This window comes from Salminus brasiliensis, chromosome 8 (genome assembly GCF_030463535.1).
Source record: "Salminus brasiliensis chromosome 8, fSalBra1.hap2, whole genome shotgun sequence".
NCBI classification, from domain to species: domain Eukaryota; kingdom Metazoa; phylum Chordata; class Actinopteri; order Characiformes; family Bryconidae; genus Salminus; species Salminus brasiliensis.
This window is the reverse complement of record NC_132885.1, coordinates 11,433,845-11,461,383: the sequence shown is the minus strand read 5'-3', so window position 1 is coordinate 11,461,383 and position 27,539 is coordinate 11,433,845. Positions and strand designations below refer to the sequence as shown.

The following is a 27,539-nucleotide window of genomic DNA, read 5'->3' as shown; positions in this document are numbered from 1 at the left end:
TAATTATATATCTATACTCTATAATCTATAATTATATATCTATAATCTATAATCTATAATTATATATCTATAATCTATAATTATATATATATATATATATATATAATCTATAATTATATATCTATAATCTATAATCTATAATTATATATCTATAATCTATAATCTATAAGTATATATATATATAATCTATAATTATATATCTATATCTATAATCTATAATTATATATATAATCTATAATCTATAATCTATAATTATATATCTATATCTATAATCTATAATTATATATATATATAATCTATAATTATATATATATATATATATAATCTATAATTATATATATATATCATCTATAATCTATAATTATATATATAATCTATAATCTATAATTATATATATATATATAATCTATAATCTATAATTATATATATATAATCTATAATCTATAATTATATATATATATAATCTATAATCTATAATTATATATATATATCATCTATAATCTATAATTATATATATAATCTATAATCTATAATTATATATATATATAATCTATAATCTATAATCTATAATTATATATCTATAATCTATAATCTATAATTATATAATCTATAATCTATAATCTATAATTATATATATATATAATCTATAATCTATAATTATATATATATAATCTATAATTATATATCTACAATCTATAATCTATAATTATATATATATATATATAATCTATAATCTATAATTATATATATAATCTATAATCTATAATTATATATATATATATAATCTATAATCTATAATCTATAATTATATATATATAATCTATAATCTATAATTATATATATATAATCTATAATTATATATCTATAATCTATAATCTATAATTATATAATCTATAATCTATAATTATATATATATATAATCTATAATCTATAATCTATAATTATATATATATATAATCTATAATCTATAATCTATAATCTATAATTATATATATATAATCTATAATCTATAATTATATATATATAATCTATAATTATATATCTATAATCTATAATCTATAATTATATAATCTATAATCTATAATTATATATATATATAATCTATAATCTATAATCTATAATTATATATATATATATCTATAATCTATAATCTATAATTATATATCTATAATCTATAATCTATAATTATATATCTATAATCTATAATCTATAATTATATATATATATAATCTATAATCTATAATCTATAATTATATATATATAATCTATAATCTATAATTATATATATATAATCTATAATTATATATCTATAATCTATAATCTATAATTATATATCTATAATCTATAATCTATAATTATATATATATATATAATCTATAATCTATAATCTATAATTATATATATATAATCTATAATCCTGTATAATTAAGATTAGCTAACATGAAACAGGCCCGGAGTTGTTAGCCGTTGCCATGGATATTTACTGCCCCTTGACAACCACGCAGGTTCTGCGCAGGCGCACATCACGGAAGCGGAGCATTGTGGGATCGAACGCTATTGACACAGCAACCCGGAGAGCGGCTGAGTGATTACCGATCCGTCGTTTTTCGTTGTTTTGCGGTAAATTACGCTGATATTTCGTAGAAGTGCGGTGGTCGCGTCGAAGAGCGGACCGCAAGGGTTTGCTATGAACGGCTCGGTGGCCAAAAAGACCCAGGAGAGTCTGGGGAAAGTGATAAAGAAGCCTCCTCTGACCGAAAAACTGCTCAGCAAGCCGCCGTTCCGATACCTGCACGATATTTTCAGCGAGGTGAGTCGAGAGGAGCGGAGCGGAGAGCAGAGCAGCTCTTCAGCTCTCTGTCGACACATATTACGAGAAATCTGGTCGGCATGTGCTTTCTGTGGCTCTGGACGCTGTGTCTCGCAGTCTGCCCAGATGCGAGGCAGCATTACGGGCTAACTAACGGTTAGCACACCTAGATAAGCTCTCCTGAGCTCCACAGTGGGCTGTGGATCTGGATTAGTGGACTAAGGTGATGTGAGGTTGTTGTTCTTGCACTGTTTTGCACCTGAGTTCTGCTCTGGCTTCACCATCACGATAGATAGATGGCTAGCTAGCTGAGTTAGCTAGCACTAGCTAGCTAGATATCCTGGGGACCTCGTCCTCGTCGTTACGTGGGGGTGTCTTTAAGTTACTTGTTTTACAGGTGGACCTTTAATACTTTAATACTTTTTTTTTAATTTCCTGCAGTTGTGAATTTCCTCAGGTGTGTTGTTTTGAGCTTCAGGTTAGATTCAGGGTGAGAGACATTGTCCCTCTGTTCTGTTAGCGCCTCTCTCTCTCTCTCTCTCTCTGTTGCCAGGCACCTCGCTTAGCTATGGTTATGCAAACACACCTGGAGGCCCTGTGTGCGCTTATATGGTCTGTCATCCGCTCACCTAGACACACAGGTAGATAGACCTCTAGCTACTGGTCCTGGTGGGGCAATGTTGGGAACCCATTACATCAGTGGCTCCAAGCCCTGGCCCCGGAGGACCCCTTGCCCTGCACGTTTTAGTGGTTTAGTGGTAAGGCAACCCAGGAGGCCATATGTGCACGTAAATGGTCTGCCATCTGCTTACCTGGCCATGCAGGTAGACATCTACATCACACAGGCAAGCTTCACACTCACAACTCCAAACATGTTATGATAGCAATGCGTTAACGGCAAGCTGTTTTCACCTCAAACCTCACCACCGGTGATCCAAGCCATAACTCATTTATTACTTTTAACTAATTTGTACTGTTTTTAAATTTGTAATGTTTTTATTAGTAGAACTGATGTTTTCGAATATCAACTATGACATGGGGCAGTGGTGGCTCAGCGGTTAGAGCGCCGGGATATCGATAACAGGGTTGTGGGTTCGATTCCCGGGCTCGGCAAGCTGCCACTGTTGGGTCCTTGAGCAAGGCCCTTTACCCTCTCTGCTCCCCGGGTGCTGGAGTTGGCTGCCCACTGCTCTGGGTGTGTGTGTGTACTCACTGCCCCTAACACATGTGTGTGTGTGAGTGTGTGTTCACTACCAGATGGGTTAAATGCGGAGGACACATTTCGCTGTACAGTCCACACTGTACAGTGACAAATACGTGCACCTTTACCTTTTACATTTTTACTAGTAATTACAGATCAACAGATCCCATAAGCCTTTCTGATTAGTCACATTTTCAGGACAACATTTTGACAAGTCCTATCTTTCTTTCTATTTGTTTACGTGGAATCTCACTTTTATCTTTAATTTCGATACTGTTTACTAGTAAAAGTCCAAATAAGCATCTACAATTACTTGTACCAGTAGAAATTATAATTCCAGATGCTCTACAATTCTCACTAGTACGGATCCTAATTTTAGAGACAAATATTACTAATCTAAACTAAATGAGAGACATCTTCAGCACTTCTCAGAACTCCTTTCCGATTATGTGGACCTTTGTACCAGTCTGAAGAGATGACAAAAATAGTTTTTTATTATATATAAAAAAAAATAATAATAATAAATTCATGGTATTTAGTTATTGCTCTCATCCAGAGTGATTTACACTTCACAGGTAAGCGAATGAAGAGTTAAGTGTCTTTTCCAAACATTCCTATTGGTGTATGATGGTGTGCTTGCCCAGCTGAGGAATCGACCCCTGTTTTACCAGGGGTCTTCAATGTTGTTACCCACTATGCCAGTAGTTCGCAACTTTAGTCCTGGAGGACCCCCTGCTTTGCACACTTAGTGGTTTTCCTGCTCTAACACACAGGAAAGGTTTGTTAATAATTAGCTGAATCAGGTGTGTTGGGAGCAGGGTGAAAACTAGAATGTGCAAGGCAGGGGGTCCTCAAGGACCACTGCACTACATTACACCAACCCTTCTGTTGACGTTGGCTCGTCTATCTCAAGTCCTAACTGTGGTGAATACACAGCCAAAAAATCAGATTTAAGCTTTTTTGCAAAATTACAAGATTGGATACCCATTCTAGGCCTAAACGGTCAGTCTGCTCAGTCAACATTCATTAAAATCAGAGCGCTATTAAAGAGCTAGTGCAGCTTCTGTCTCTCTAGAAAGCTTTTGCGTTGATATTGTAAGATTGTTGTGAGGACTGCATTGGCCCACTAGTGCATTAGTGAGGTCAGGTACTGATGTTGGACGGTTAATTCTGAGCTTGTCTCTGAGGTAATTTAATGGAGCTCCACAATCACTTCAGAAGACACTTCAGATTTATATTTCTTTGGCAGATGATTGGCTATAGGATCAACGTAGGCTCGTGTTCGGCTCCTCCAGAGCATCTCGTTCTAATTGCAGTGCTTTTTTCATGGGGGTTATATAGGTTGTTCAGTTGAACGACTGTTTCAGTTCTAAACTTTTTCAGGTGTGTTGTTTTGAGGATGAAAGACATTGTCTCTCTGTTCTGTTTTAGAGACAAATATTACTCTTACTAGTCAAAACTGAATTGTTTGATTTGTTTTGAATTAAATGAAGTTAAACCGTAGAGATCTAAAACACCACACATTTAAAGTCCAGATTTCAACCAATTCTAAACTAAATGAGAGACATCTTCAGCACTTCTTAGAACTAATTTCCGATTATGTGGACCTTTTTACCAGCCAGAAGAGATGACAAGTTTATTGGCTTTGGGCATGATCAACGTAGGCTCATGTTCGCTTCCTTCAGAGCATCCCGTTCTAATGGCAATGCTTTTTTTCATTGGGGTTATAGAAGTTGTTCAGTTGAACGACTGTTTCACTAATGGGTGCACCTTAAATTAGCTAGTAGAAGTAGTTCACTAACTAGGTGTGTCTGGATACTCTTGGAAAGTGTATGGCTGAAGAATGAGGCCAGCAGTAGTTAGTAACAATACATAAAGTTAATACATAAAGAGGCCTGCGGTTGTTCAAAAGCTCCTTCTACCCGATCCCAGAGAGAGATTTGGACAGTAGAAGCTCAGGCCAGATTAGCCAAGTTGGCACAAAATGTTGAGGAGGATGGGGACGCAGGTTTACATTGCTCACCCCACTTCCATTGGTTTAGAGATCTCTGGAAAGGTCGCTCAGTCCTTACACCCATGGAACTGCCATGTGAGCCAAATCCTGTTCTCAAACGTCGCAAACTCTTTTCAGTCTGCACTCCAGAGTGTTGCGTACCTCTCGACTGAGTATTACGTGTGCTGGAATTTGTTTTTGCTCTATGCTTTCTTTCATTCTGTGCTTAAGCTCAGCTTTCAGCTCTGGTTATATGCATTATTAATGCAGGCCTTCACTGTCATGCTAGACTCCACTGAGCTGATTATATGTGTATTTGTTTACTGCTTCAGTTCAAACATGTGAACTGAGTTGCTCCCATCAGTTTTAGAAAGGCAGTGTTGTTAAAGTTGACATTTTCCAATTTCCATTTTGTTCTCTATTTCAGGTCATTCGAACGACAGGCTTCATGAAGGGCCTTTATGGAGAAGCAGAGATGAAGTCAGATAATGTAAAAGTAAGTCTGTACTTTCTGCACTTAACATTGTCCCTCCTTTGACACATCTGTCTCAGCTCCTTAGCTAATCTAATAAAGTATTTAATTTAATAATTTTAATTTAATAATAATATTAGGGCTACAGATTGTAGGGCTGGGCAATATGACCATATTTATAATTATCATGATTATTAATACCACAGTATCTCACAATGTGCTTTTCTAAGCATATCATAGATATTTTCAATACATCAACAGCACTGACTAGCTACAGAGAATGTAATAAGACCTGGTGAACTGGATAGTATTATTAAAATGTGCCACTGGTAGTTCTTTTTTGCCCATTTGTAACTTATCAAATCACAAGAAAGATAGATATTGCCATATCATATATCTTGAAAATGTCTTAAAGGATCATGATAATATATTTAAGAAGAATCTCTAACCTCTAGCAGATTGTAGTTCATTTTTCTGGTCCCTTCACTTCCCAATCAGGACCCTAGTCGTTATTGCAGTACACTGCAGCACTTCAGGTATTTTGGCCAACATGGATCCAATATTTCATTTTTAAAAGACACTAATCTGTAAAATAGCTATTTTTAAAGCTAATGATAAGATAAATGGTATGTTGTACTCTTGGGCTCACCCTACAGGTGGTGAGTGTAATTCACATTTACTCCACTGTAGTATGTTCAAAGATTTTGAGCTCCCCCTCATGGACAGCTGTGCACATGCATTTGTTGATAAGTGCAAGAAGCATGTGGACTGAAGCGGAAGAGTTATTTACAGTTATTTATTATTTACAGTTATTTATTGACTCTGGTTACGTAGTTTTCATGAGAGATCTTGTAACTGTGAAGAAGCTGCACATAATGCAGTAGTAGAGTTCTAGCCCAGAGTGGCAGTGACTGAAACACTAATGACATCTCTACAGTGGACGTCCTGAATGAGTTCATTAAGACATGTCCATCACAGTCACTAAAAACCTTATCACTTTTTTTTACCCAAGTTAAATCTGGCATCTTGTTCTTTTCCTGGTTTTATTTCATGTGAAATACTACAGGAAAATATGATAATATCCTGAACCTAATAATTGCGGTTACACATAAGACCCAGCCCATTCCCTTCACCTATTTTTAGAATCACTACATTGCAAGGTCTTCACAAGAGGCATCAGGTATGCACTTCTCCATCAGTGTTTTGCTAAATTAAGGGATTTTGCGTAACTGTGAAGATTAGTATAAAATAATCCAGTATAATAATTAAGCCACAATATGGTGTTTTGTTCATATTGTGCCTCCATACTCAGAACGGGTTTCTGAATTTATGCTGTATGCTGAGTGAATGATTCCTCAATAAACACCGGTTCTTTAGTGACAGCTGTTCAGCATTCCACACTGCAGAGTCCCTATTTGAGTACTGAAGCTGGTGAGCTGTCCAAGTGTAACTGAAGTCTTCCTCAATCTAATGAGCATGCCAAGGGTCGATGACTCAATCAGGCGGGAGGTGAAAAGCCAGTTTCCTAGTGTGCAAGGGGAATGCACTAACTAACTGAACACAGATCTGGATCACTGTGACTCTGTAAGAGAAGCACCTCGCCCAGCTATCTTTGTGTAGCTCTCTCTATGAGGGAAACTGGAAAATAGAGAGCTGACCAAAGAGAAGTAAAGCGCTGGTGACATAGGCTAAAACGTTCACACCCGATCCCTTTTCAGACAAGTGTAGAAGTAGCCGAGTTCTTTGATGCTACAGCATGCATAATGGATGCTCTTTCTCTCTCTATACTCACAAGAGCTTCTGCCTGAGAGTGAGCTGGCCAGCTCTCAGTAAGGCCTCTTTGATGAACAGATTTAAACTGAAAATTTTATTTTAGTTATTAACCTATGAAGAAATGTCAAACCAGACCAAATACTGTTGCTCTATGAACTCTTCTGCCTGTAGTAAGAAATAATGAATTATGATTAATATTGTCTCTGTCTTTGATGCGTGTCTGGAAGCCCATTACCAGCTGGCTGAATTATAATTAGCTCCTAATGGGAACATGGACAATTGCACTGAATCATAATCTACCGACCATTTAAATGAAGCTCCAGAGCATTAGCTTCTGTATAAGGTGATGGATGCTTTAGTAATATTGATATAACTAATGAAAATGTGTAAAATGGCTCAAAATAACAGTGTCCGATAAGCTCAGAGGTAACATTTGTCTCCTTTTCCCTTGTCATGTAGGATAAAGACTCCAAGATAGCATTCCTTCAGAAGGCCATTGATGTAGTCATGCTGGTAAGCGGGGAGCCCCTATCTGCTAAGCCTGCGCGCATCGTTGCCGGCCATGAACCGGAAAAGACCAATGAGCTGCTCCAAGCCATCGCCAAGTGTTGCCTCAACAAGGTCAGCCCTGTCAGAAAAACTACTGAAAGGTCTAAGTGACTAAGATGACCGCTCGGTCACAGTAGGACTGTAACCATGACATCCTGCTGGACTGTCAGGAATGGAAATGGGACCCCTGGGCATATTAATGTTTATCCTGGCTGTAATTGATCTCTTGAGATTTGGAGAGGGCATGGAAAGTGGGATTAGGTGCTTCATCAAGGGAGCCTAGTGATACTGTTCTGAGAAAGGGCTCAATTTACAATCAGCTTTTCTGTGGCAAAACATTTCATATTTTATATTGAATTTACCGTAAGTATATAAACTTCCAGATTTTTAAAAATGTGTTGTGTTGTGAGGCTCAGAGTGGCTCACTGGTCTAGTGCACCACCACTGTGGCTCAATTGGCCGTGCTCTCTTCAGGTGGGTAGATTGATGTGATATGGAGTGATGAGGGGATTAAGCGCAATGTTGGCTGGGATAAATGTCTATTAGCTGGTGTGTTGAAGCTGGGGATGCTGTGCTTTCCTCAGTCTGCTGTCTGCTGCCCAGCAATGACACATCAGCAGCAGGTTGAAATGATGCTGAATTGCTTGTATTGGAAGTATTGGTATGTTAAGTCCTTCCCTCCTAGTGTCCAAAGCATTGCTGGTGCTAGGGGGAGTTGGGTGGTTGCTAGATGGGTGGGTTAATTGGCAGTACCAAAAGGGTGAAAAAAAGTGTTTAATAATCTTTTGTAAAAAAAAAAAATGCTCTGATTGGTTACAACATCACAAAAGTCTTGAATCTAGCAGAACGACTTTGCTCTGCTGCAAATAGTTTCGGGCTCTGCTGCTGATTCACCATGGCCTATTTCCCGTATTACCAATGGGAGATGAATTAGGCACCACGTTTATATTAAGCTATGAGTCTTATCCTTTCTATCTTTCATGTCCCTGATGCAGCTCTCCAGTGATGATGCTGTGAGACGGGTCCTGGCTGGAGACAAAGTGGATCTCAAGGGGAAGGCCAGCACCTCCAGGTCTCAGGGCAAAGAGAACAGAGAAGGCAGAGAGCGCCACATGGACAGAGAGGTCAGACATGCTTCCAGACACACTTAGGACTACACAGACTGGGGGAGAGAGACTCCCAAAGCTACTAAGATTGCTAATAGCTGTAATTCTTGTTTAATAAAGAGTTATCACAGATATTCTAAGAAGGTGTAGATTGAACATGTATGTTAAAGATTCAGCCAACCGTTGTGAGGTAGGTAGTGCATAACCAAGGAAATATCATATAAAGGGTTAAGTGTTAAAGTTAATTACATTCATTTTGTGGTTCTTACCATTTATAAAAATTTTCAGTAATAATCAGAACTTCTTTTCATGTCACCCTGGAGGATTTCTATTAGTCCATTTGTCAAGAAATTCGGATGTTGATTGTTTTGGCATTCTGTAGGAGAAGAGAGAGATTAAAGAGAGCAGCTTGGGCAGAGAACAGAAAGATCCAGACCGCCCCAAGGACCCCGAGAGCAAGAGGAGCGAGAAAGACCGACACAGAGATGGAGAGAGGTCAGAAAAGGGCCGCGATAGAGACAGGACCAAGGACAGAGACCGTGATAAAGACAAGAGCCGTGATCGGGACAAAGACAAGGCCAGAGACCGAGAGCGGGACCGAGAGAAAGGGAGGGATCGGGACAAGGACCGAGACAGAATCAAAGAGAGAGAACGCGATAAGGAGAGAGAGAAAAACAAAGAGCGAGATTCACACAAAGAGAGGGACCGAGAGCGAGACAAAGACAGAGATCGCGAGCGGGACAAACGAAGGGATCGAGACAAAGATCGGGAAAAAGAGAAGGAGCGAGAACGCCAGAAAGACACTGAGGAGAAACCGAAGGAGAAAGCAGATAAAAAGGTTAGTGATCTGTTTCAGACTCTCAATGTAAACGCCTTTTTGGCTTGTAGGGATGTCCTGATGCGTTTATGAATAAATTTCTATATAAATAAACTATTATTTATTTATTTATGTATTTATTTTAGATTCAGTGCTGTTCTTACATTCATCTAGAATGGTTTCCATTATTCTGTTAAACACTGCAGTCTTGTTTTGGCAAAATAACTGGCATTTCTTTTTAATTCTGTATGGGTAATGTATCCTATTCATCAGCAGTTCATATGACAATTATGACAACAATTCATATGTTAATGTGGATTATTGACCGTTGTATCCCTATTTGGCTTGCCTGCATGTTCAATCTCGTCATTCTGTGTATCTACAGGCCCGAGCAGTCGAGGAGCTCAGCAAGCAAAAGCCTCTCCCCGAGGAACCCAGTAAAAACCATAAAGCTGAGCCTGCAGAGGTAAGTTCCTGCTCAGTTTTTTGGTGTAGCTGGGCGAAGTACCCATTTTGTCTTTTCATGAATTGTAGTTTTTGTTATGAATAATGCTTTGTGAACTTTTATTTACAGTACATAAACTGCATTCTACATTTTGGCCATGCAGTCAAATAGTTTGTGCTGTCTTATCCATATACTCTCCTTAAGCACTTTATTAGGTGTACTATACTAATATTGGGTAGGAACTTCTGTTGTTCTCAAAACAGCCTCAGTTGTACATGTCATGGATTCTACAAGATTTTATATAAAATAAAAAAAAATTCTTTTAAATTCTGATCTAAGTTGACATGATTGTGTCATGCAAACTCTGCAGATTTTTCAGGACAGCTACCATGCATTCGTGCTATTAATGCCAAATTCCAATTCCGTCTGTGTGCATCAGCAGAAATCCAGATTGATCAGACCAAGCAATGTTTTTCTTCCACTGAAGTGGAACCTGACATGGTGGTCTGCTGTTGCAGTCTATCCGCCTCAAGGTTGGATGTGGTTTGCATTCTGAGGCTTTTCAGCTCACCACAATTGTACAGGGTGGTTACTGAGTTACTGTAGCCTTTCTGTCTGCTCCAGCCAGTCTGGTTGACCTTTTTCTCTGTTGACCTCTCTCTAAGGCGTTTCTGTCTGGCTCACTGGACTATTCTGAGTGAACTCCAGAGACAGTTATGCTAAAAAATCCCAGGAGATCAATAGGTATAGAAATCTGGCGCCAACAATCATGCCATGGTCAAAATGACTGAAATCACATTTTTTCACATTGTGGTGGTTTATGTGAACATTAAAAATAAGCTACAGACCATTGTGGGCTTTTTTTTCCTTTCTTTTTTTTAAATATATAAATACATTGCACTGCTGCCAGATGATTGGCTGATTAGATGTTACTAATAAAGTTCTTGGGGAGTGTATATTCAGCCATGTTTCTCAGTTCTCCTTGTAATAGCACTGTTAAATCCTTCTCAAATTAGAGGTGAAGAACTGCTTTCGGTAATAAAGTCTGACAGTAGTGCAGGGTTTCTGACTCTCAGCTGGAGTGTCACTTTGGTAATCCGATTTTTGTCTTTTTAATCCTCAAGACTGAAAGAGATGAGCTAGAAGAGGTACATTTGCTTTGTCATGTTTGAGTGGCTGCTTTTCTAATGAATATGGTGTAGGTGTGAATAGATGCCATCGGTGGTGGAAGCTTTGTAGTTTATGCATGGCAGTGTTGAGGCCTGCTGTTTTTTTTTTTTTTGTTGTTGTTTTCCACTGAACAGAATGAATGAATGAATGAATTAAGGGAAGGACCTCAAATTATTGTGCTTTATGTGGCCGTTCCTTTATGTCTGCTCTTTAGTTTTTAGTGAGTGGTATGCTAATGTTTGGAGCTTCAGGGTTGGGAGAAAAAGGCCAGTTGTGACATTTACATAAATCTTGTCTTGTCATTCCTGAACAGGTGCTTGAGGCTAAAGCTGATGAGGTATTTCAATTGTTCTTTACAGCTTTGAACCACCTATAGAGTAGCAGGCTGTTTGAGTTTTGGTGAACGATTATGTGAATAGTTTATCCATATATGGACTAAAGACTACTCTAGGTCGACGTGCTCTGTGTAATTAAAACTTTTGTGTTTAGAGATCGTGTAGTTTTGAACTTTTGAAGTGTTCATCAAAGATCTTTTGGTGTGAACTACACTGCATTAAATTCTTGTTTTCTTTCCACATAGCCAACAGAGGCTTCACAGTATCAGGTAATTACTGATGATGAAACCTTCCTCCTTTCTCTTGAAACCCATTTCTTTGGAGTCTGATTATTCCTGTGAGTAATCGTGTTGAAATCTATCAACACATGTAAATCATTAGAAAGCATTGCGCTGTGGCTTTCTCCATCACAGAGGTACGCAATGTAATGTAAAAAAGGTTGGTGTGAAAGGGTTTAGAGTTTAAGATACAGTGACTAACCCCTCCTGTTTCTGTGTTTAGACTGACAGTCCTGCCAGAATACCCAGGCCTTCCTCTGCCAAGGGACAGCGACGCTGGCCCAAAGCAGGAGCCCCAGGTAACCTGCCAGTCTTGCACAACGTAAACCATTCTGGGCAGTTATTTTTATTTTATATTGCGTAACATAGTAATTACAGACACACACAACACCAGAGGTAATATTATAATTCAGTAATTATGGAGCAGTTGCTTATTAATTGGTTAGTGACGCGGTTATTCAGCCTCTCTCTGTCTTTTCTCTCTCTTAGATGAATCAGATAGTGATGGAGGTAAGCAGACACTGCTCACAGTACAGTTGGCTGCAGAAGTGCCTTCTGTTTCTAAATACTAGGGTTGTAATGTGTAAAGGGGTGTTTCAGTTCTAGTTCCAAATCAGAGATCTCTTTGTTTTCCATGTTAGAATGTCTACATTATATGTTTCACTATATGCTGACAAATCATAAGCCCTGATTTAATTAAGTCCAGTCTTTTGATAATGCATGAGCAACAAAACCACACTCACTTGATGATTGAATGCACCCAGATATTTAACCTGGTTTTGATGTTTGAGAATGTTTTTTTTATGAAAAGCTGTAAATTAAAGATGCTCAGAAGAGACTGAAGGACAGGACACAGTTTTAAATACTGATACTGTTTCTATTCTTTAGTTTGATTTAAGTTGACTTGGTAATGTGAACTTACTGTTCTTCATATTCCACCTAGTAACTGCAGAGCAACCACTTAGCAATTCCAATGCAACTACCTGGGATGCTATAGCGACCACATAGCTAGCACCACAGCTACCTAGCAACACCAACGCAACCACCTGAGATGGCATAGCAACAATCTAGTAACTGCATTGAAAACACCTAGTAACCACATTGCTCCTCTATAGCAACCATCCAGCAACACCGAAGTGACTACCTGGGATGCCATGGCAAACACCTAGTAACTGCATAGCAGTCACTTTGCAACTTAATTGCAACCATCTAACAACGCCAGTGCAACTACCTAGGATGCCATAGTAACCTAGCAACCACTTGGGAAATCATTGCAACCACCTAGCAACCATCAAGCCACTCAGTTGCAAATAGCAATCAGCATCGTTAAATAGTGTATACACATAAGAATTAAGCTTTTTCAACCGGTTACTACTACTGTAGTCATTTTACAGCAATTTACAGTTTAACAAGCATTCAACAGCTATATACAACTCCTTTAACTTCTCAAGCCAACCTGGAGTTCATTCACCAACTCTCCCTTTGCTTTTGTATTTGGTTAGTGCATTTGTTAAATTTTTTCACACCCTTAATAGCTACACTCCTTTTAACTGAAAGGCAGCCACAGAGTGGCTCCACTATGAAATTTGGTCCTTGAGGCTTCCAGATAAGTCTTCAGCCATTAAATACTGACCATTTGTTTCAGCAGGTGACAACCCTTCAGTGGAAAAACAGGTCCACCTTGAAAATGGAGACGCATCAGACATTGTGCCATCCCATACACCCCACAGGTTAGCCAACAGCCTTCTTTCTTTTTCCTTTCTTTTTCATGACCCTCTATCTGTCCTTCTCAAACCCTGAATATTTGGCTAGTTGGACGTCCGTCACAACAAAAGAGCGAAATGAGATAATGTGTGTGTATATATATGTGTGTGTGAGATAGTAATGATTTTGGCACTTCCAAGTTATTTGCGGCCTTCTTGGGCTGCTTATTCATTGATGCAAATCCTTCACTTTCGCTGCAAAGTGCTGCCAGATTGCAGTTCAAAGCAGCATGTATGCTTGCCTTTCATTTCACAGTTGATGGCCTTCACTCTGCACACAAGAAAATTACCCTTGATCTCTCGACAGTTATTTCACTGTACGTCAGCAACCTACTCACAAACACACATAGCCCAAAGTGGTAAAAGTAGCTGCACTGTGACTCAGTCTTGAAAAGAGGTGAAACAATGATCTCATGCTTTCTGAAGCAACAGCAGGAGGATACCACGGCCTAGCAGTGCAAGACCAGCCCCTCCTCGAGTGAAGAGGCAGGAGAGCTACACTGATGGAGCTCCAGTGGAGAGGTAGGTTCTTTCAAGTGCTTTTAAACTCACAGTCTTCAGTATTCTGGCAATGATGGCAGAACAGCAGAGTGGCAGCTCTGTTACTGGAGGTACTAAAACACTTTACAAAAAAAAATCATTACAATTTCTGTATTTGTTTCAAGCATTTCCAAGCATTTGCCATGGATATTCAGTTTTAAACCCCACAACAATGAAGACCTTTGGATATTTGGATGGGACCAAAAAACAGCAGTGCTTTCTATGTCTTACATGGTTCTATGACTTGGACGTCCCTGTCAAGTTATTTGGCACCCGGTCGAATCCAAGCCTCTTAATGCTGAGTATCAGCCAGTACTGATCCGATCTTTTGTATATATAAATAATACAGTCACACAGATTAGGCAGGACGTGCCACTAATGAATACTAAGTAAAACCCCATTATTTTTAGTAGCACTTTCTATAATGAGACATTCTGGACCTTTAAAACACTGCAGTCAGGTCTGTGGTTGTTAGTTGATTACTTAAATAACTGAAATAACTGTTTGATAGTGAGGCGTTGCTATGATTGGGTTTCGATAAAGTGTGTGTATTAGCATTAGCGTTAGTTTCTATTCTACTGTGGAATTTGCTCTTCGGTGCTTGTTTTAAAACTGTAAAACAGTGTGTTTCAGTGGTAGTTTTATAAAGGGCCAGATATTATTTTCATGTTCGACTGTACTGTAAAATAGCTCCACTGCAAACTCTCAACTCATTTATTTATTTATTTAACCTTCTGAGAACGCTCCTCAGTGCTGCCGGATGGGAATAACATCTTAGTTTAGCAGAAAATCAAATAAACATGACTGATCACTGACCCCAGATGCAGCCAAACAGCCAAGACCTGCTTGATCTCTGACATGTGCTGCTTTAGTTTACAATGGGAGATACTAGGCTAATGTTGGTGACAGTCCCAGTCCAGTGTTTATCAATCACATCTTGGTAAATACACATGTTAAAAAGAAAATGTTACTTAAACAAGTAAGTAGACAGTATGATGTCAAGAAAAGAGCTTATTTGAAACACTTAAGCTACAATTGGAATAGTTCTCAAAATGACCGCCCCAACATTTATCCATGTGGAGAGGTAAAATGTAGTTTTTATAGACCAAAATAAGGCGTACCTTGTTTTAAACCACAATGAGTTTTCAGCCTGACACCATTAAAGACCTGAATGCATTCTGAGCAGGTAATGAGATGTTTTTGGTGTTTATTTATGGCAGTAGGAATGGTGATGGTGTAAGTGCGGTGTTTGTTGGAAGTGTTAGCCAAGCAGCCTCTTACTCAAAACCAAAAAAGCATGTCAGATATAAAACGTTGCTGTCTGGCTGGCTGTGTTTGGAAAAAGTAATATTTCATGTTAATTAGATTTTTTTATGTGAAATATATTAAATCCATTTTCATTTTTGTATGAATTCCTTGTCTTCTGATTTGGCGCCATAAATCTGATGGAAACAAAAAGCACTGATGTCTGTATTCATAAAAAGAAATAAAACAGTGCAGATCTGAGCCTTGTTTAGTGATTGTTATAGAACTACTACTTTCCCGCTACTCTTCTTCTCTACTGTTGAGCAGTTAAACCATTTTAATTGGAGACTTATAGCTTTTACTTCTTATCATGCTCGTATTTTGGTTAAACTGTTCCTTTGTGCGTATAAACAGAAGCACAGTATAAACACTGTATAAAACACTGTGTATTTTCCCATGTGAAAAAGCTTTATGTTGCTCCTCAGGCTGGGCAGTGCTAAACCTCCCTCTGCTGTCATTATGGAAGGCAAAAAACTCTCAGAGGATGAGGAGGATGAAGATGGGCAGTTTGTGGTGGAGGAAGCAGTTCCACCTCCAATTGATATGCCTGAACTGCAAGTGGTGAGTGGCCTTCTCTGTTCAACCAAAGACCGGCCGTTTTTTAAGAATAGGAGAATAGGATTGTTGCTCTGTTTGTTTTTAGTGTCTGTTCTGCTCTGTTCCTGTGAGCTTAAAGATTAGTATACTAAAGATACTAATACTAATACAGTACCTAGCACTTTATGAACAATGAGCTTTGACATTTTTATTCAAATATAATTTCTCCATACAGGAGCCGTCAATCGAACTACAGGGTGATGAGAAGCATGGTAAGTTTGAAGAGCCATGTGCAAGCAGTGATCTATGATTGATGTGAATAAATGTGTGTTTTCTCCAAATTCTGATTTGATCCAGTTATCCAGAAGTTTTTCTTCCTTTTAGGTGGACTTGTAAAGAAAATCCTAGAAACCAAGAAGGATTTTGAAGCATCTCCCGCATCACTGAAATCAAAAGATCAGGTATGGTATAGTTGTTAATAAAGATCAGGCATGTTTGTTATAGTTGTTATAGAGATCTGGTTCAGTTGTTAATGGAGGTATAATTGGTATAGTTATTTTAGAGGTCAGGAATTGTTGTTCTAACTGGTGTAGTTGTTAATAGATCAGGCATAGATGTTATAGAGATCAGATATAGTTGTTAATGGAAATCAAGTAGTTGTTGTTAATAAAGATCAAGTACAGTTGATATAGAGCTGTGGTATAGTTGTAAAAGTTGATATAGTTCTAGAGATCTGGTTTAGTTGTTAATAGAAAGCAAGTATAGTTATAGTTGTTAGATATATTTGTTATAATTCTTAATGGAAATTAAGTGTTGTTAATAGGGCCACGTAATTAATAGTTTAGATGTTATAGCTAATAGCGTCAGTTATAGTTGTAATAGCTGGTATACTTGTTAATAGAGATCAGTTATATTTATAGTTATAGCTGGTAAAAGTTATAGTTGTTAGATCTAATGTAGTCTGTATAGTTGTTATAGAGATCAGGTATAGCCATTTTAGCTGGTATAGTTAATACATCAGTTTTTGGTAATGGAAATCAATTATAGTTGTTAAAGAGAGGTTCTGGTATTTCCATTACTGTCCACTAGAGGGTGATAGTGTTTTAGCCTGCTAACAAAGAAAAACTTTGTTTTTTTTTTTTCATAATAGCATTCCACTAATGTGAGTAAGTGCATTTCAAAATCTGCTCATTGAGACGATCAGTGTTGGTTTCAGTAAATACGAGACCTTAGGGACGTGATTTTTGCTGTTTTTAATTTGAAAGCCCTTGCCAGTGAGTTCCCCCATTTATTAAGGAAAGCAGCTTTGCAAATGGACTGGAGCAGGGTAATTGTGGTCTCAGACCCACTGAAGTATATCTCAGCGAACTTTAGCAACAGAATCAAAACACTGTGACTCCACAGACGACAAATTTAAGATATTTCACCACGTTGTGTGGAGCAGTTTGGAGCTGTTTATTTAGATAAGCTGTGAAATCTAAGGATCTTAGCTTGGAATGCGTGAAAAAAGTTGCATGTCTTGAAAATTGGTGGGTAGTTTTTTTCTTTTCTTTTCTTTTTTTTTTTTTTTTAAAGGACTGATTTATTGCAACTATTTAAATCTTCTCTGTCCCCTGTCCCTCATGGCCCTGCGACATTGAAATTCTATCAGTGGAAAATAGATTAGAATTAATAGCACCAGTATGTTCCCGATTCATCACTGGCCGAAGTTCAGTAACAAGCAAAGCATTTCTCGTTTTCAAAGATCAATAAAAGCCCTTTCCACAGAAAACAGTTCTTTCAAGGCCATGTGTTCCAGTCTTCCACCGAGGCACAAGCAGGCAATAAATGTAGTTTTCTTTTCTCTCTTCCCATGTAGCAACAATAAACTGGCCTTTCCATATTTTATAGTAGATATATTTTTCAGAACCACTGGAGTATGATTTCCATTCAGATGTGCTGCATTGTCGAGTGCCCTCCAGTCCTCGTACTGGCTTTCTGCGAGCCAGGGAGTGCTCCCATAGTCAATATTTAGATAGTGATTCAGTTTTGAGGTGCTCTTGTCTGTACCCAGCTCGCAGTGGGCTGTGCTGGGTGGTCCACCTTCCTGGAGCGTGTACTCTGCTCCCATCTGTTGCAGTCTGGCTGTTGGTCTGATGGATGCTGTATTTGGTGGTGCAGCTCATGCAGAAAGCCCCTGACTCCCAGCCTCAGCTTGACCTTAGCCACGTGCGCCGACACACAGGAACACTTGCCGGGTGTCTGCGTGTTATGTAGCCTACTGCTTGTGGTGACTGCCTGGATGCTTAGGTCTCTAGCACTGCCATGGAAAGACACATGAATGTGCATGCATGCACACACACACACACACACGCACACTGTTTTTTTTCCCTCATTTAATTGAATGTAATGCATTCAAATCAGATTTGTTTAAAAACAGTAAAACAAAAGTGACCGTATTTGTGACAGTACTATATTCTTAAAAAATAAAGACTCTGTAAAAGGTACAAAAATGGTTCTTTATGGAGCCAAAAACGATTATTTTGTGGCTTCACTCAGAGAACCCTTTATAGCACTTCTATTTTTAATATTGTATATTCAGAATAATATCAAACCCACACACATTTCATCAGCTGCATCGGCGTATCACCTATTTATTTCTTTATTTTTTATTAATAATAATCATGAATATTATTTTTTATGCAATTGGAGAAACATATATGTGCAGTATGTGCTTTTAGTTTGGCAAAGTCTGCAAACATTATATAGGCAAAACCTGCTCTTTATTCCAGGAAGCCATTACAGCTATTTTCCTATATTTCACTGAAAAGTAAAAGTAGGAGAAGTCCAATTTCAAAAGAAACCTAAGCATCCCTAAACTTCTGACAAGCAGTTATATGCAACTCCGGCTGGACCTGCACCCTCCTAACCCCCAGCCCACTGCCCCACACCCCCTTCCTCTCTCTTTCTCTGTGTCGTTCATTTCAAAATAATCAGTCTGGATTTCCCTCCATTCCCAAATAATCAAATTAGATTTCCCCCATCAGACGCTGGCCGGCTCTGGGGTGGAATCTGAGCAGCACGCAGAGCACTCACCTAATTCACTTAATGCTGCCTCATCAGTTCTCTGACTGCCCTGCCATTAACGTTGGCCATGAGCTGGGCGCGGGCTTTCAGGCCACTGCACACTCTAAACAGGGCTGCAGGTTAACTAGCGCACCGTGCTTCCCTTGCCTCGTCAGCTGGATGGAAAAACAAGCGGCAATGACTTCCTTCCTGACTTGAAAGGGGTGAGGGTTCAGCCTAATAAAGCCGGCGCTCTCCTGTAATCTTAGTGTAACATCTAGGGTTAAAAATGTAAATATTGAGCTTCCTCCTCCCCCCCAGCCAACCCACCCCAACAGGTATAGGATTACAGCGCTTATTACTCATTTTACAAGTATGCCTTTTTTCTCTGTTTGAGGATATTTTAGGGTTTCTACCACAGAAAGAGCCAAATATCCTCACAACATTCTCACAAACATTTACTGAGGGTCAGTTTCTCATTTCTGTCAGTGTAACTCTTCTGGTTATTTCTGAAGACTCAGACAGATAGTATAAGATGAGCAAGTGGTTGCTTTGGTTTTTTATTTTTATAACATTTATCATGGTCCTATCACTTCATTGAGATCTAGAGGTGTGATGGTAACACTGAGGTTGGACTTCACAGTTTGGTGCAAGTTTAGAATATCAGGAACAAGCAACAGAACCCCCAAATGCATAAAGTTAACCTGAGTTTCCATTGATTTTAAACGGACAGTTGTGCAGGTCACAGTTTGTCCCACCTAAAGTTTTGTTGTCCACCCCGAAGTAGCTGGTATAACCTATAGTGTGTAAGTGTTAGCATGTTTGATGTGTTTCTCGACAACTCTCCAACAACGCAACGCACAGTCCACATCCGATTTAGCTCAACTTCATGGGTTGAAATACGATGGAAAAAGGCCAGGATGTCACTGAAATACTTGCTTATTTTCAGTCACTTCACTGCAAACAGAACAGTGAGTGATGAAGAATCAAAAAGCAACGGGAGGTTGGAGGAGGGGGTGGAAGAGAACGGACTACAGCGACTCTCTTAATTCCACTACAGCTTCCACAATATCATGAGCGTGACCGAAATCGATCCCCACTCCCTCATTAGTATTGCGCTGTATGTGGAGGGACTGTTTAGTTTACTAAATCGCACTAAAAAACACATGAATTCAGACACTTCCTCATCATTGTGCATCAGCACTGGTCACATAAACAAACACGTGAGTAGCTGATCCGTGTTTAAATCCCACCACACACGCAAACTGTATTTTGAATCAGTTGTTAATGGAATAATCTTAGACCCTTAGGTTGCTTAGAAATCTAGGCCTACTGTTACAAACTAAATGGGAAATTATCTGAATTATCTGTCTACCTCATTTCTTTCCACTCTCAATTGCTTAGTAACAAAGAGATTCGTAATGCTATCTGGTCCACGTTCAGCTGATGTAATCTGTGTCAGAAACGCTAAGGTTAATGTATCTTCGTCTTGCAGATTTGTGAAGGTAGCATAGATGTGTCATTTGCTGCCTTACATCCTTAGCGCCAAGAGAAAAAGCAACATGGTGGAAACAGCATCTGTACAATTGTAGGATATTAATGTTAATTTTCCATAATATTTTATTTCAGATGAGAATTCGTTGGTGTAATATCAGAATTTAGACTTTTTTATATCAAATTACTTTAATTAGTTACACCACCAGCTGACCGTAGTGACCGTAGATCGTCGTAATGTCATGACTTACTGCACTTCACATGCAATTCAGTTGTAGGTACCATCTAATGTACTGACTTGCAAGGCATCGAGGCAGCGACCTTCTGTTGCTGACCCAGCCATAGTGAGCAACGGTGTTTACTAAAAATGACTAGTGCATTGTGGGAGACTGTGGTGCCTCCAATTCTACCTGGTTTGTACACTCTGAGAAGAATGGCCAACGTACTCCGTAGTAAAACATAAATAGAGATCCATTTTAGTCACATTTCAGCCCATAGAAATTCAAACTTGACTTGCTAAAGGCCTACAGCGTTGAGCCTTGTCTGTTGCTCACCAGGTACAATGTACCTTCCATACAACTGTGCGCACCAAACCATGACGTCTCTACCGAGACATTTTGGTCCGAATACAAGCATCGCTACACTCCTATAGATCAGATCTCAGATTTCAGATCTCAGTTCAGGTATGTCATGTCTCAGCACAGCCGTTGTGACTGAAGAATGTGCTGTGTATTTTAGGGCTGACCTCTTCTCGGACCCCCCCCCCCCCACCCCCCCGAACGCATGTATATTATTATAAAATACTTTACGTAGGCCGTCTTTTTATTTAGACAGAATCTGCCCCTCACAGCAGCTGCGTTTTTATAAGCATTTTTTTTCTCCCTTTTTTACACCATCAAATTAGCTCTGATGAAGGTTCGCGATATATAAATAAACCCTGTGGCACACAAATGGATGGCTGTTGAGTGAGTACTGCACAGGAGAAAGGCCGGCGTATTCTCTGTAGGATAGGCAGGAAAATAAATAGTCATCTCTCCAGGCCTGTGTCTTAATAAACACCTACCTCTTTCTCTGCAAACATATAGGAAATGACTCCTCTGCATTCCTGGAAGTGTGTGTTGCTCTCATGGAGGGAGAGGGTCTGCTGACACACTCTCACACACTTCATAAGTGTAGTGACTTATTGTGGTGGAACTCATTTGAAGCAGATAGTGTGTGTGTGTGTGTGTGTGTGTGTGTGTGTGTGTGTGTGTGTGTGTGTGTGTGTGTGTGCCTGATTGTCCTGCTGCTCTTGAGTGTTCCTTAAGGTAGCTGACTCCTACTTAAGAGACCTTTTGAGTAGACAAGTTAGGCTTTGTGATGAATCCTTTGGGCCTTGGTGGGGTCAGAGCAGGGATCCCCATGGGGACAAACTGACCCTGCTGCATCCTGTGCTCAGGACTCCCTACGCTCCCTTCTCCTCACCCCACTGCAACGCTGCTATTTTTATGATGTAGCTGGACGGGGTTTGCGTTTCCCTTATGGAGGAAACCCCTGAGCAGAGCTCAATTAATCTTTCCCCTCAGAAGCCCACAGACCCACCATGGAGCCTCACACCAGCAAGAGAAACATAAACAACAGGAGCAGAGCCCAGTACAGCGGCTCTGTGTGCGGCACTCTAGTGGTCCTCCCCTTTAGATAGGGAATATAATATAGGTAGGTCTATAACATTAGTATTTGGGATCCTGTCAGTATGTTATTGTACTGTGCATGTTTGTGTGAAGGAAAGAGGGATTTATAGCAGGTCAGATATTCCTGGTCAAAAAGACGGAACAAATTGCGCATGACTTTGTAATCTGTTGACGTTTGGTTGTCCTGGCTCATTTGTCCTCATATAACTTGCCAGAATCGTTGATGATGTAATGCTCTTGGATTCCGTGTGCTGTTTTATTGACAGAGACGGACGCTTCCTTCATCTACTACCCCTGTGAGGTTTGTATGCCTTTGAGAGCTTTCATGCAATGGAGCCATTTTTCTTGTCAGAGCGCTCTTTGAAGAGATCCATACCCCTTTCATTCCTTCGTTCCTCATCAGCACTCAATAAATCATACATTTTATGTGCGTTTCCTCATTAAGCAAATTAGGCTTGCAAATGGAGGCTTAAGTTCACTAAAGTCCGCTGTCTGGCACTCTCAGGGGTTTTTCAGCCCCTCTGACTTGCCGTGGTGTGAGATTAGGAGGCGAGGCAAAGGGCACCAGTGCCTCCGGCACCCACTGTCTCCAGAAGCCACCTGCAGTAGGCTCCGCTGCGCTGATACTGTCGACCTGCTTCCGTCACTGTCTGAGCTAATGGGAAAACCTGCCCTCAGCCGCCTTGCTCAAAACAAATATTTTTCTTGGGTCCAAGTGAAGAAGGGGGGGGATTGGAACACGCTGGGCTTGCAGAGCCCGACAGGGCCCCTATAAACGATTGATTTATGTCCGCAGAGACAGAAAACACTGCTTTTCTTCTTCTGCTGCTTCTTCTTTTTCTTTTGCATTTCTGTGCAAAAGGGGTGAGGCGCAAGAGGATGACAAACAGACCGAATCCTGCCTGGCCTTCGTGCTCCACCAACAGTGGGCCGAACGCGCTGGCCAGTGTTTGTCTAGCGGGGGTGTTTAGGGGATAGTGGAGCCACCCACCATGCTGACGGCCAGCAGACATTTCAGTACTAGAAACGGGGGAAAAATAATAAAAGCGAGCCTTTCTTGTCAGATATTTTATGAACTTCCTAAAGAAAAGTAATCTGTTTCTGAAGCATCTGTCCACAATTAACACACTTTCCAAGCTGTAACAATAAACCTATTTTCATAACATATGATTAGAAAGCAGTCTTCAATGAAAACACTTCATCCCGAAGCTGGTAATACTATGCTTTCATATGTTGTAGCCCCCAAAGCAGAGTATTTGACACTTGTGTGTTTTTCTCACTGAGGTGATGTAGGTTAGTTTGTGTTGTCATGTAGGTTGAGCTGGATTCCGTACAGGACCGAAAGGATTGCAGGCAGAATGACAGAAATTGGCTCAGGAGCTCAGCTTAGAAGCGGTAAAAGTAAAGTAGTTGTTACTGAATACTGTTGTAAAATAACTTGACTGCCATACTCCGTTACTTAAATAAACTGGGCCTAAAGTCATGCCTTACAGACCTGTGTGTGTGTGTGTGTGTGTGTGTGTGTGTGTGTGTGTGTGTGGGCAGGCTGTAAGAGTGAGGCTTGTTTGGCTTAGTGCCACACACAGCCTGTGGCTCCAGCTGAGTAAACATATATGGCTGGTGTGTGTGTGTGTGTGTGCCAGGCAGAGGGGTGACTGGGGCAGAGCAGGACCCCCCAACCACATACCATACAGAGGAGGCCCTCACTAACCACTCATATTATGGATCCCATGGCCCTCTGGGTTTGATCTTTATATACATTGCTAGGTTTGTATAATTCCTGCCTTGAAATCTTAAACATTTGTAGCCTTGAAATCCTACACCGCTAAAAGCAGACTTCTCCCTTGTTCTTTTTTTAATACATTTCTGGTGGGTATAGAATTCCTCTAGCCTCGTTTGTATAATCCACTGGAAGTGCTCCCTTCTGTGAGGTGTGTGTGTGAGGTGTTTGTGTGTCTTAAAAAATGTGTGAGGCTCTTCCTGTTGCCAGTCTGTCAGCGCTGGCCGATTTCAGCAGGCCTCATACTGACCTCTCCACCTGTAGCTTTTCAGCCTCTTTACGCCTCTCACTAACCTGTGTGCTGATGTGTTTTGCAGGATCGGGCACCAGTGTTGGAGGCAGCTCGTAAGAAGGAGCGTGAGCTGGTGGCCAGGGAGATTGAGCGCCTGCGCTCGTCCGTTCAGACCGTATGCCGCAGCGCCCTGCCTCTGGGCAAGATCATGGACTATATCCAGGAGGATATGGACGCCATGCGTAACGAGCTGGAGACTTGGAGGAGGGAAAACAGAGAGCACGCACAGGCCCTGCTGCAGGAGCAGAGGTAACACGTATATAAATGAGGTGGTGAACGAATAAAAATGGAGAAAATGCAATAAAACCACAGAATAAATGAATACATAAGTGCTATTATTATTATTGTTGTTATTATTATTAATAATAATAATAATAATAATAATTATAATATAATCTCTCCAAGTGGGTAGATCCTCTCACTCTTAATTTCTCACACTCTCACTTCAGTGGGATGCTGGGCGGCACAGGCATCTGCTAGCTAATGTTTCAAAGCTGGGTACCCGTTGCTTTTCTCAGAGCGTGTTGGTTGCCCTCCTAGTGGGTTGGGTAATTCGCTTAAATTGGAAAATTCAGGAAATTTTTTTGAAATGATTTTGTAGAAAAATACATGAATAAATCTAAAATATCTCAATACTTCAAACTCAGGAAAATACTTTGTATTTATACTTTGTACTTCAGTTAGTAATCGCATTTAGTTAAAATGAAGAATAATGGACCAACAGAAGCGGTTTCCAAAATTACCTGAAAAAGCTCATCTCATTAACTTTCATTACAGGTTACAGTGGTTTTGCTTCTCCTGTACAATTTACCTTTTTGGGCACAGTCTCGTTAAAACTGGACAGTTGAGAAAGCCTGGTCTGATGAATCAGATTTTTGCTCAGGCACACAGATGATGGTCGGGACCCCTCCTGCCTTATGTCAGGAGTCCAGGCTGTTGGAGGTGGTGTAATGGTGTGAGGAATGTTTTCTTGGCACACTTTGGGCCTGTTACTACCATTCAGTTATTGCCTGAATGCCACAGTCTATTTGAGTATTGTTGCTGACCATGTTCATACTTCCAGCATGATGATGTTCCATATCATAAAGCAGCGATTTAAAGGGATGCCATTGTCTTTTTTTGGGTCTCTTTCAGAATCACAGACAGTGCTGTGGAGCCGCTGAAAGCTGAGCTGGCTGAATTGGAGCAGCTTATCAAAGACCAGCAGGACAAGATTTGTGCCATCAAGTCCAACATCCTTAAGAACGAGGACAAGATCCATAAGATGGTGTCCAGCATCAACTTTTCCTCACAAACGTGAATACAGCCCCAAGGCACTGTCCACACAGGAGAGCTCCTTTACTCAGTCTTGCAGTAGCTCTCTGGTGATGGTTGTCTGATTTTGCACTTCGAGTGGGTGTTGGATGAAGCCTGGAGGATACACAGTACACAGTACAGTCACCCTCTTCACATTCCCATTATGGTTTAAGGTGCCTTCTGTCAGACTCTGAGTCTGATGTGCTTCTGATTGGGTTTACTGGAATTTTCACAGCAACATATAGAAAAAAGACACACACGTTCACTGTTACTCTCTTCCATAGTAGATTTGCACATTAGATGCAGTAGATGTGCTTGGTCCCGTTTATATGGATGTGTATTGTCATGGGGGTTTCAAGTCTCCCCTATTTTCTCGATAGAATAACGACTAAATGAGTTGACATTAATTTGTTTAATTGGCAGAATGGATGCCTTCGCCACACTGATAAGTGTCTGTGTTTCGGAGAGAGAAAGAGAGTGAGCGAGAGAGAGAATGTCTTGGCAATATGTCAGGTTACTTTGTTACTGCTTTTCAGGTGTACTGTCTCAGTAGCTCTCCAAAGCTTGTCTTAAGCAATAGGAGCTGGTTTTCTGGACTGAGGTTCCTCTCCAGTCTTGGCCTAAATGACTCCATCAGTGAGAGTTTTCCATAAAACCCTCTTTTTTGGTTTCAGCTTGGGTTCAAGAAGACCAGCCCACGATGTTGGCTGAAAGTTATGCATGCCAAAAGCTGGAGATGCACTAGTAAAGCACCACTGCACTTTGATCAATGAGACTGTGACTGAAGACGCCTGTACTGATGCGAAAGGGGTACACTTTGGTACATGAGGAGGAACCAATAAGGCCTGTTGTGGTAGAGGTTAAAGAGGTTTTAAGATAATCTCATTGATTCTATTAGATTTTTACAGTTTACAGTGCTGATTGTGCTTATACCTGTAACCACATATACAAAAAAACTGACATTTCAAGTAAGGAGGGAGGGGTTAAAAAGAACACTTCTTACTGTATGAGCAAAAAAAGATGTATGATGTTGCTGTTCAACAGCCCAACTTGAAGTGAAGTGGGAAAAACATCATACTGAGTTCACCAAAGGAATTTTCCTCAAGATTTAGTTGGGCAGATTTTCAAAAATGGACCTTTTGTATAAATCCCATCATATGGACACTGAGCTTAAAGCTCCAAGACTGATAGTCTTTAAGAGCTAAAATCTTCAGTGACGTTCAGTAATGTTTTTTAAACGCAACCTGAATATAATAAATATTGCATATCAGTGAATATTTCATATCAGTATTATCAGCTATATTATAGCACGAACCACAGCAAGTACACTTAGATATTGAACTGCAAAAAGTGAAACATCCATTTCAGAACATTTAGATATTGAATGCAAAACATTTCCCATTGGTTTTAAGCTTGGACCATTGACACTGTAAGCTATTTTTACTGCATCCATATTGTCTTTGCTGTATATGATGTATATTTTGTTTGTATCATAGTTCACAAATGACTATAAATTTTGTAGTGGAGTGAAATAAATGGCTACATTTAAGTAAAACACTAGCACATGCCCTTTTTTATGAAAATGCTAAGGAAAATAGCTGGTGTTGTGAAAGTTTGCCCTTTGGTTGATGTGAGGTAAACATTAGTGTGGCATTTTAATGATTATTTTGGACCGCGTTACGGGGAAGTGATGAATGTGTGCAGTTTGTGCTTTTGACGAGTTCATGTGAAGTCCTGGTGCCGTCTGGCACAACGCAGTCACACGCTCGGCTACACCCTGCCTTTGAAGGCCCGTCCAATCTGACAGAACAACAACACTTTAATGCTCTAAGTGCCTGTATTAGAGACCAACACGAGGCCTGATTTTG

General features: G+C 39.8%; 1 protein-coding gene across 6 annotated transcripts; it reads left to right on the top strand.

The window, feature by feature from the left end:
* Positions 1–1,559: 1,559 nt before the first annotated feature.
* traf3ip1 (TNF receptor-associated factor 3 interacting protein 1) lies at positions 1,560–27,205 on the top strand. 6 transcript variants are annotated; one of them, XM_072685613.1, is made up of 18 exons: positions 1,560–1,810; positions 5,432–5,500; positions 7,709–7,870; positions 8,794–8,922; positions 9,287–9,742; positions 10,107–10,187; positions 11,291–11,314; positions 11,650–11,673; positions 11,917–11,940; positions 12,173–12,248; positions 12,439–12,459; positions 13,598–13,679; positions 14,139–14,234; positions 15,983–16,118; positions 16,330–16,366; positions 16,479–16,555; positions 24,401–24,624; positions 25,510–27,205. In XM_072685613.1, the coding sequence occupies exons 1-18, from the start codon at positions 1,688–1,690 to the stop codon at positions 25,673–25,675; spliced, it is 2,007 nt and encodes a 668-aa protein (XP_072541714.1). In that variant the 5' UTR covers positions 1,560–1,687; the 3' UTR covers positions 25,676–27,205. The 6 variants fall into 6 exon arrangements, with proteins under 6 accessions (XP_072541714.1, XP_072541715.1, XP_072541713.1 ...); XM_072685614.1 differs by having other exon boundaries at positions 13,595–13,679; positions 14,145–14,234; XM_072685612.1 differs by having other exon boundaries at positions 13,595–13,679.
* Positions 27,206–27,539: the final 334 nt, after the last annotated feature.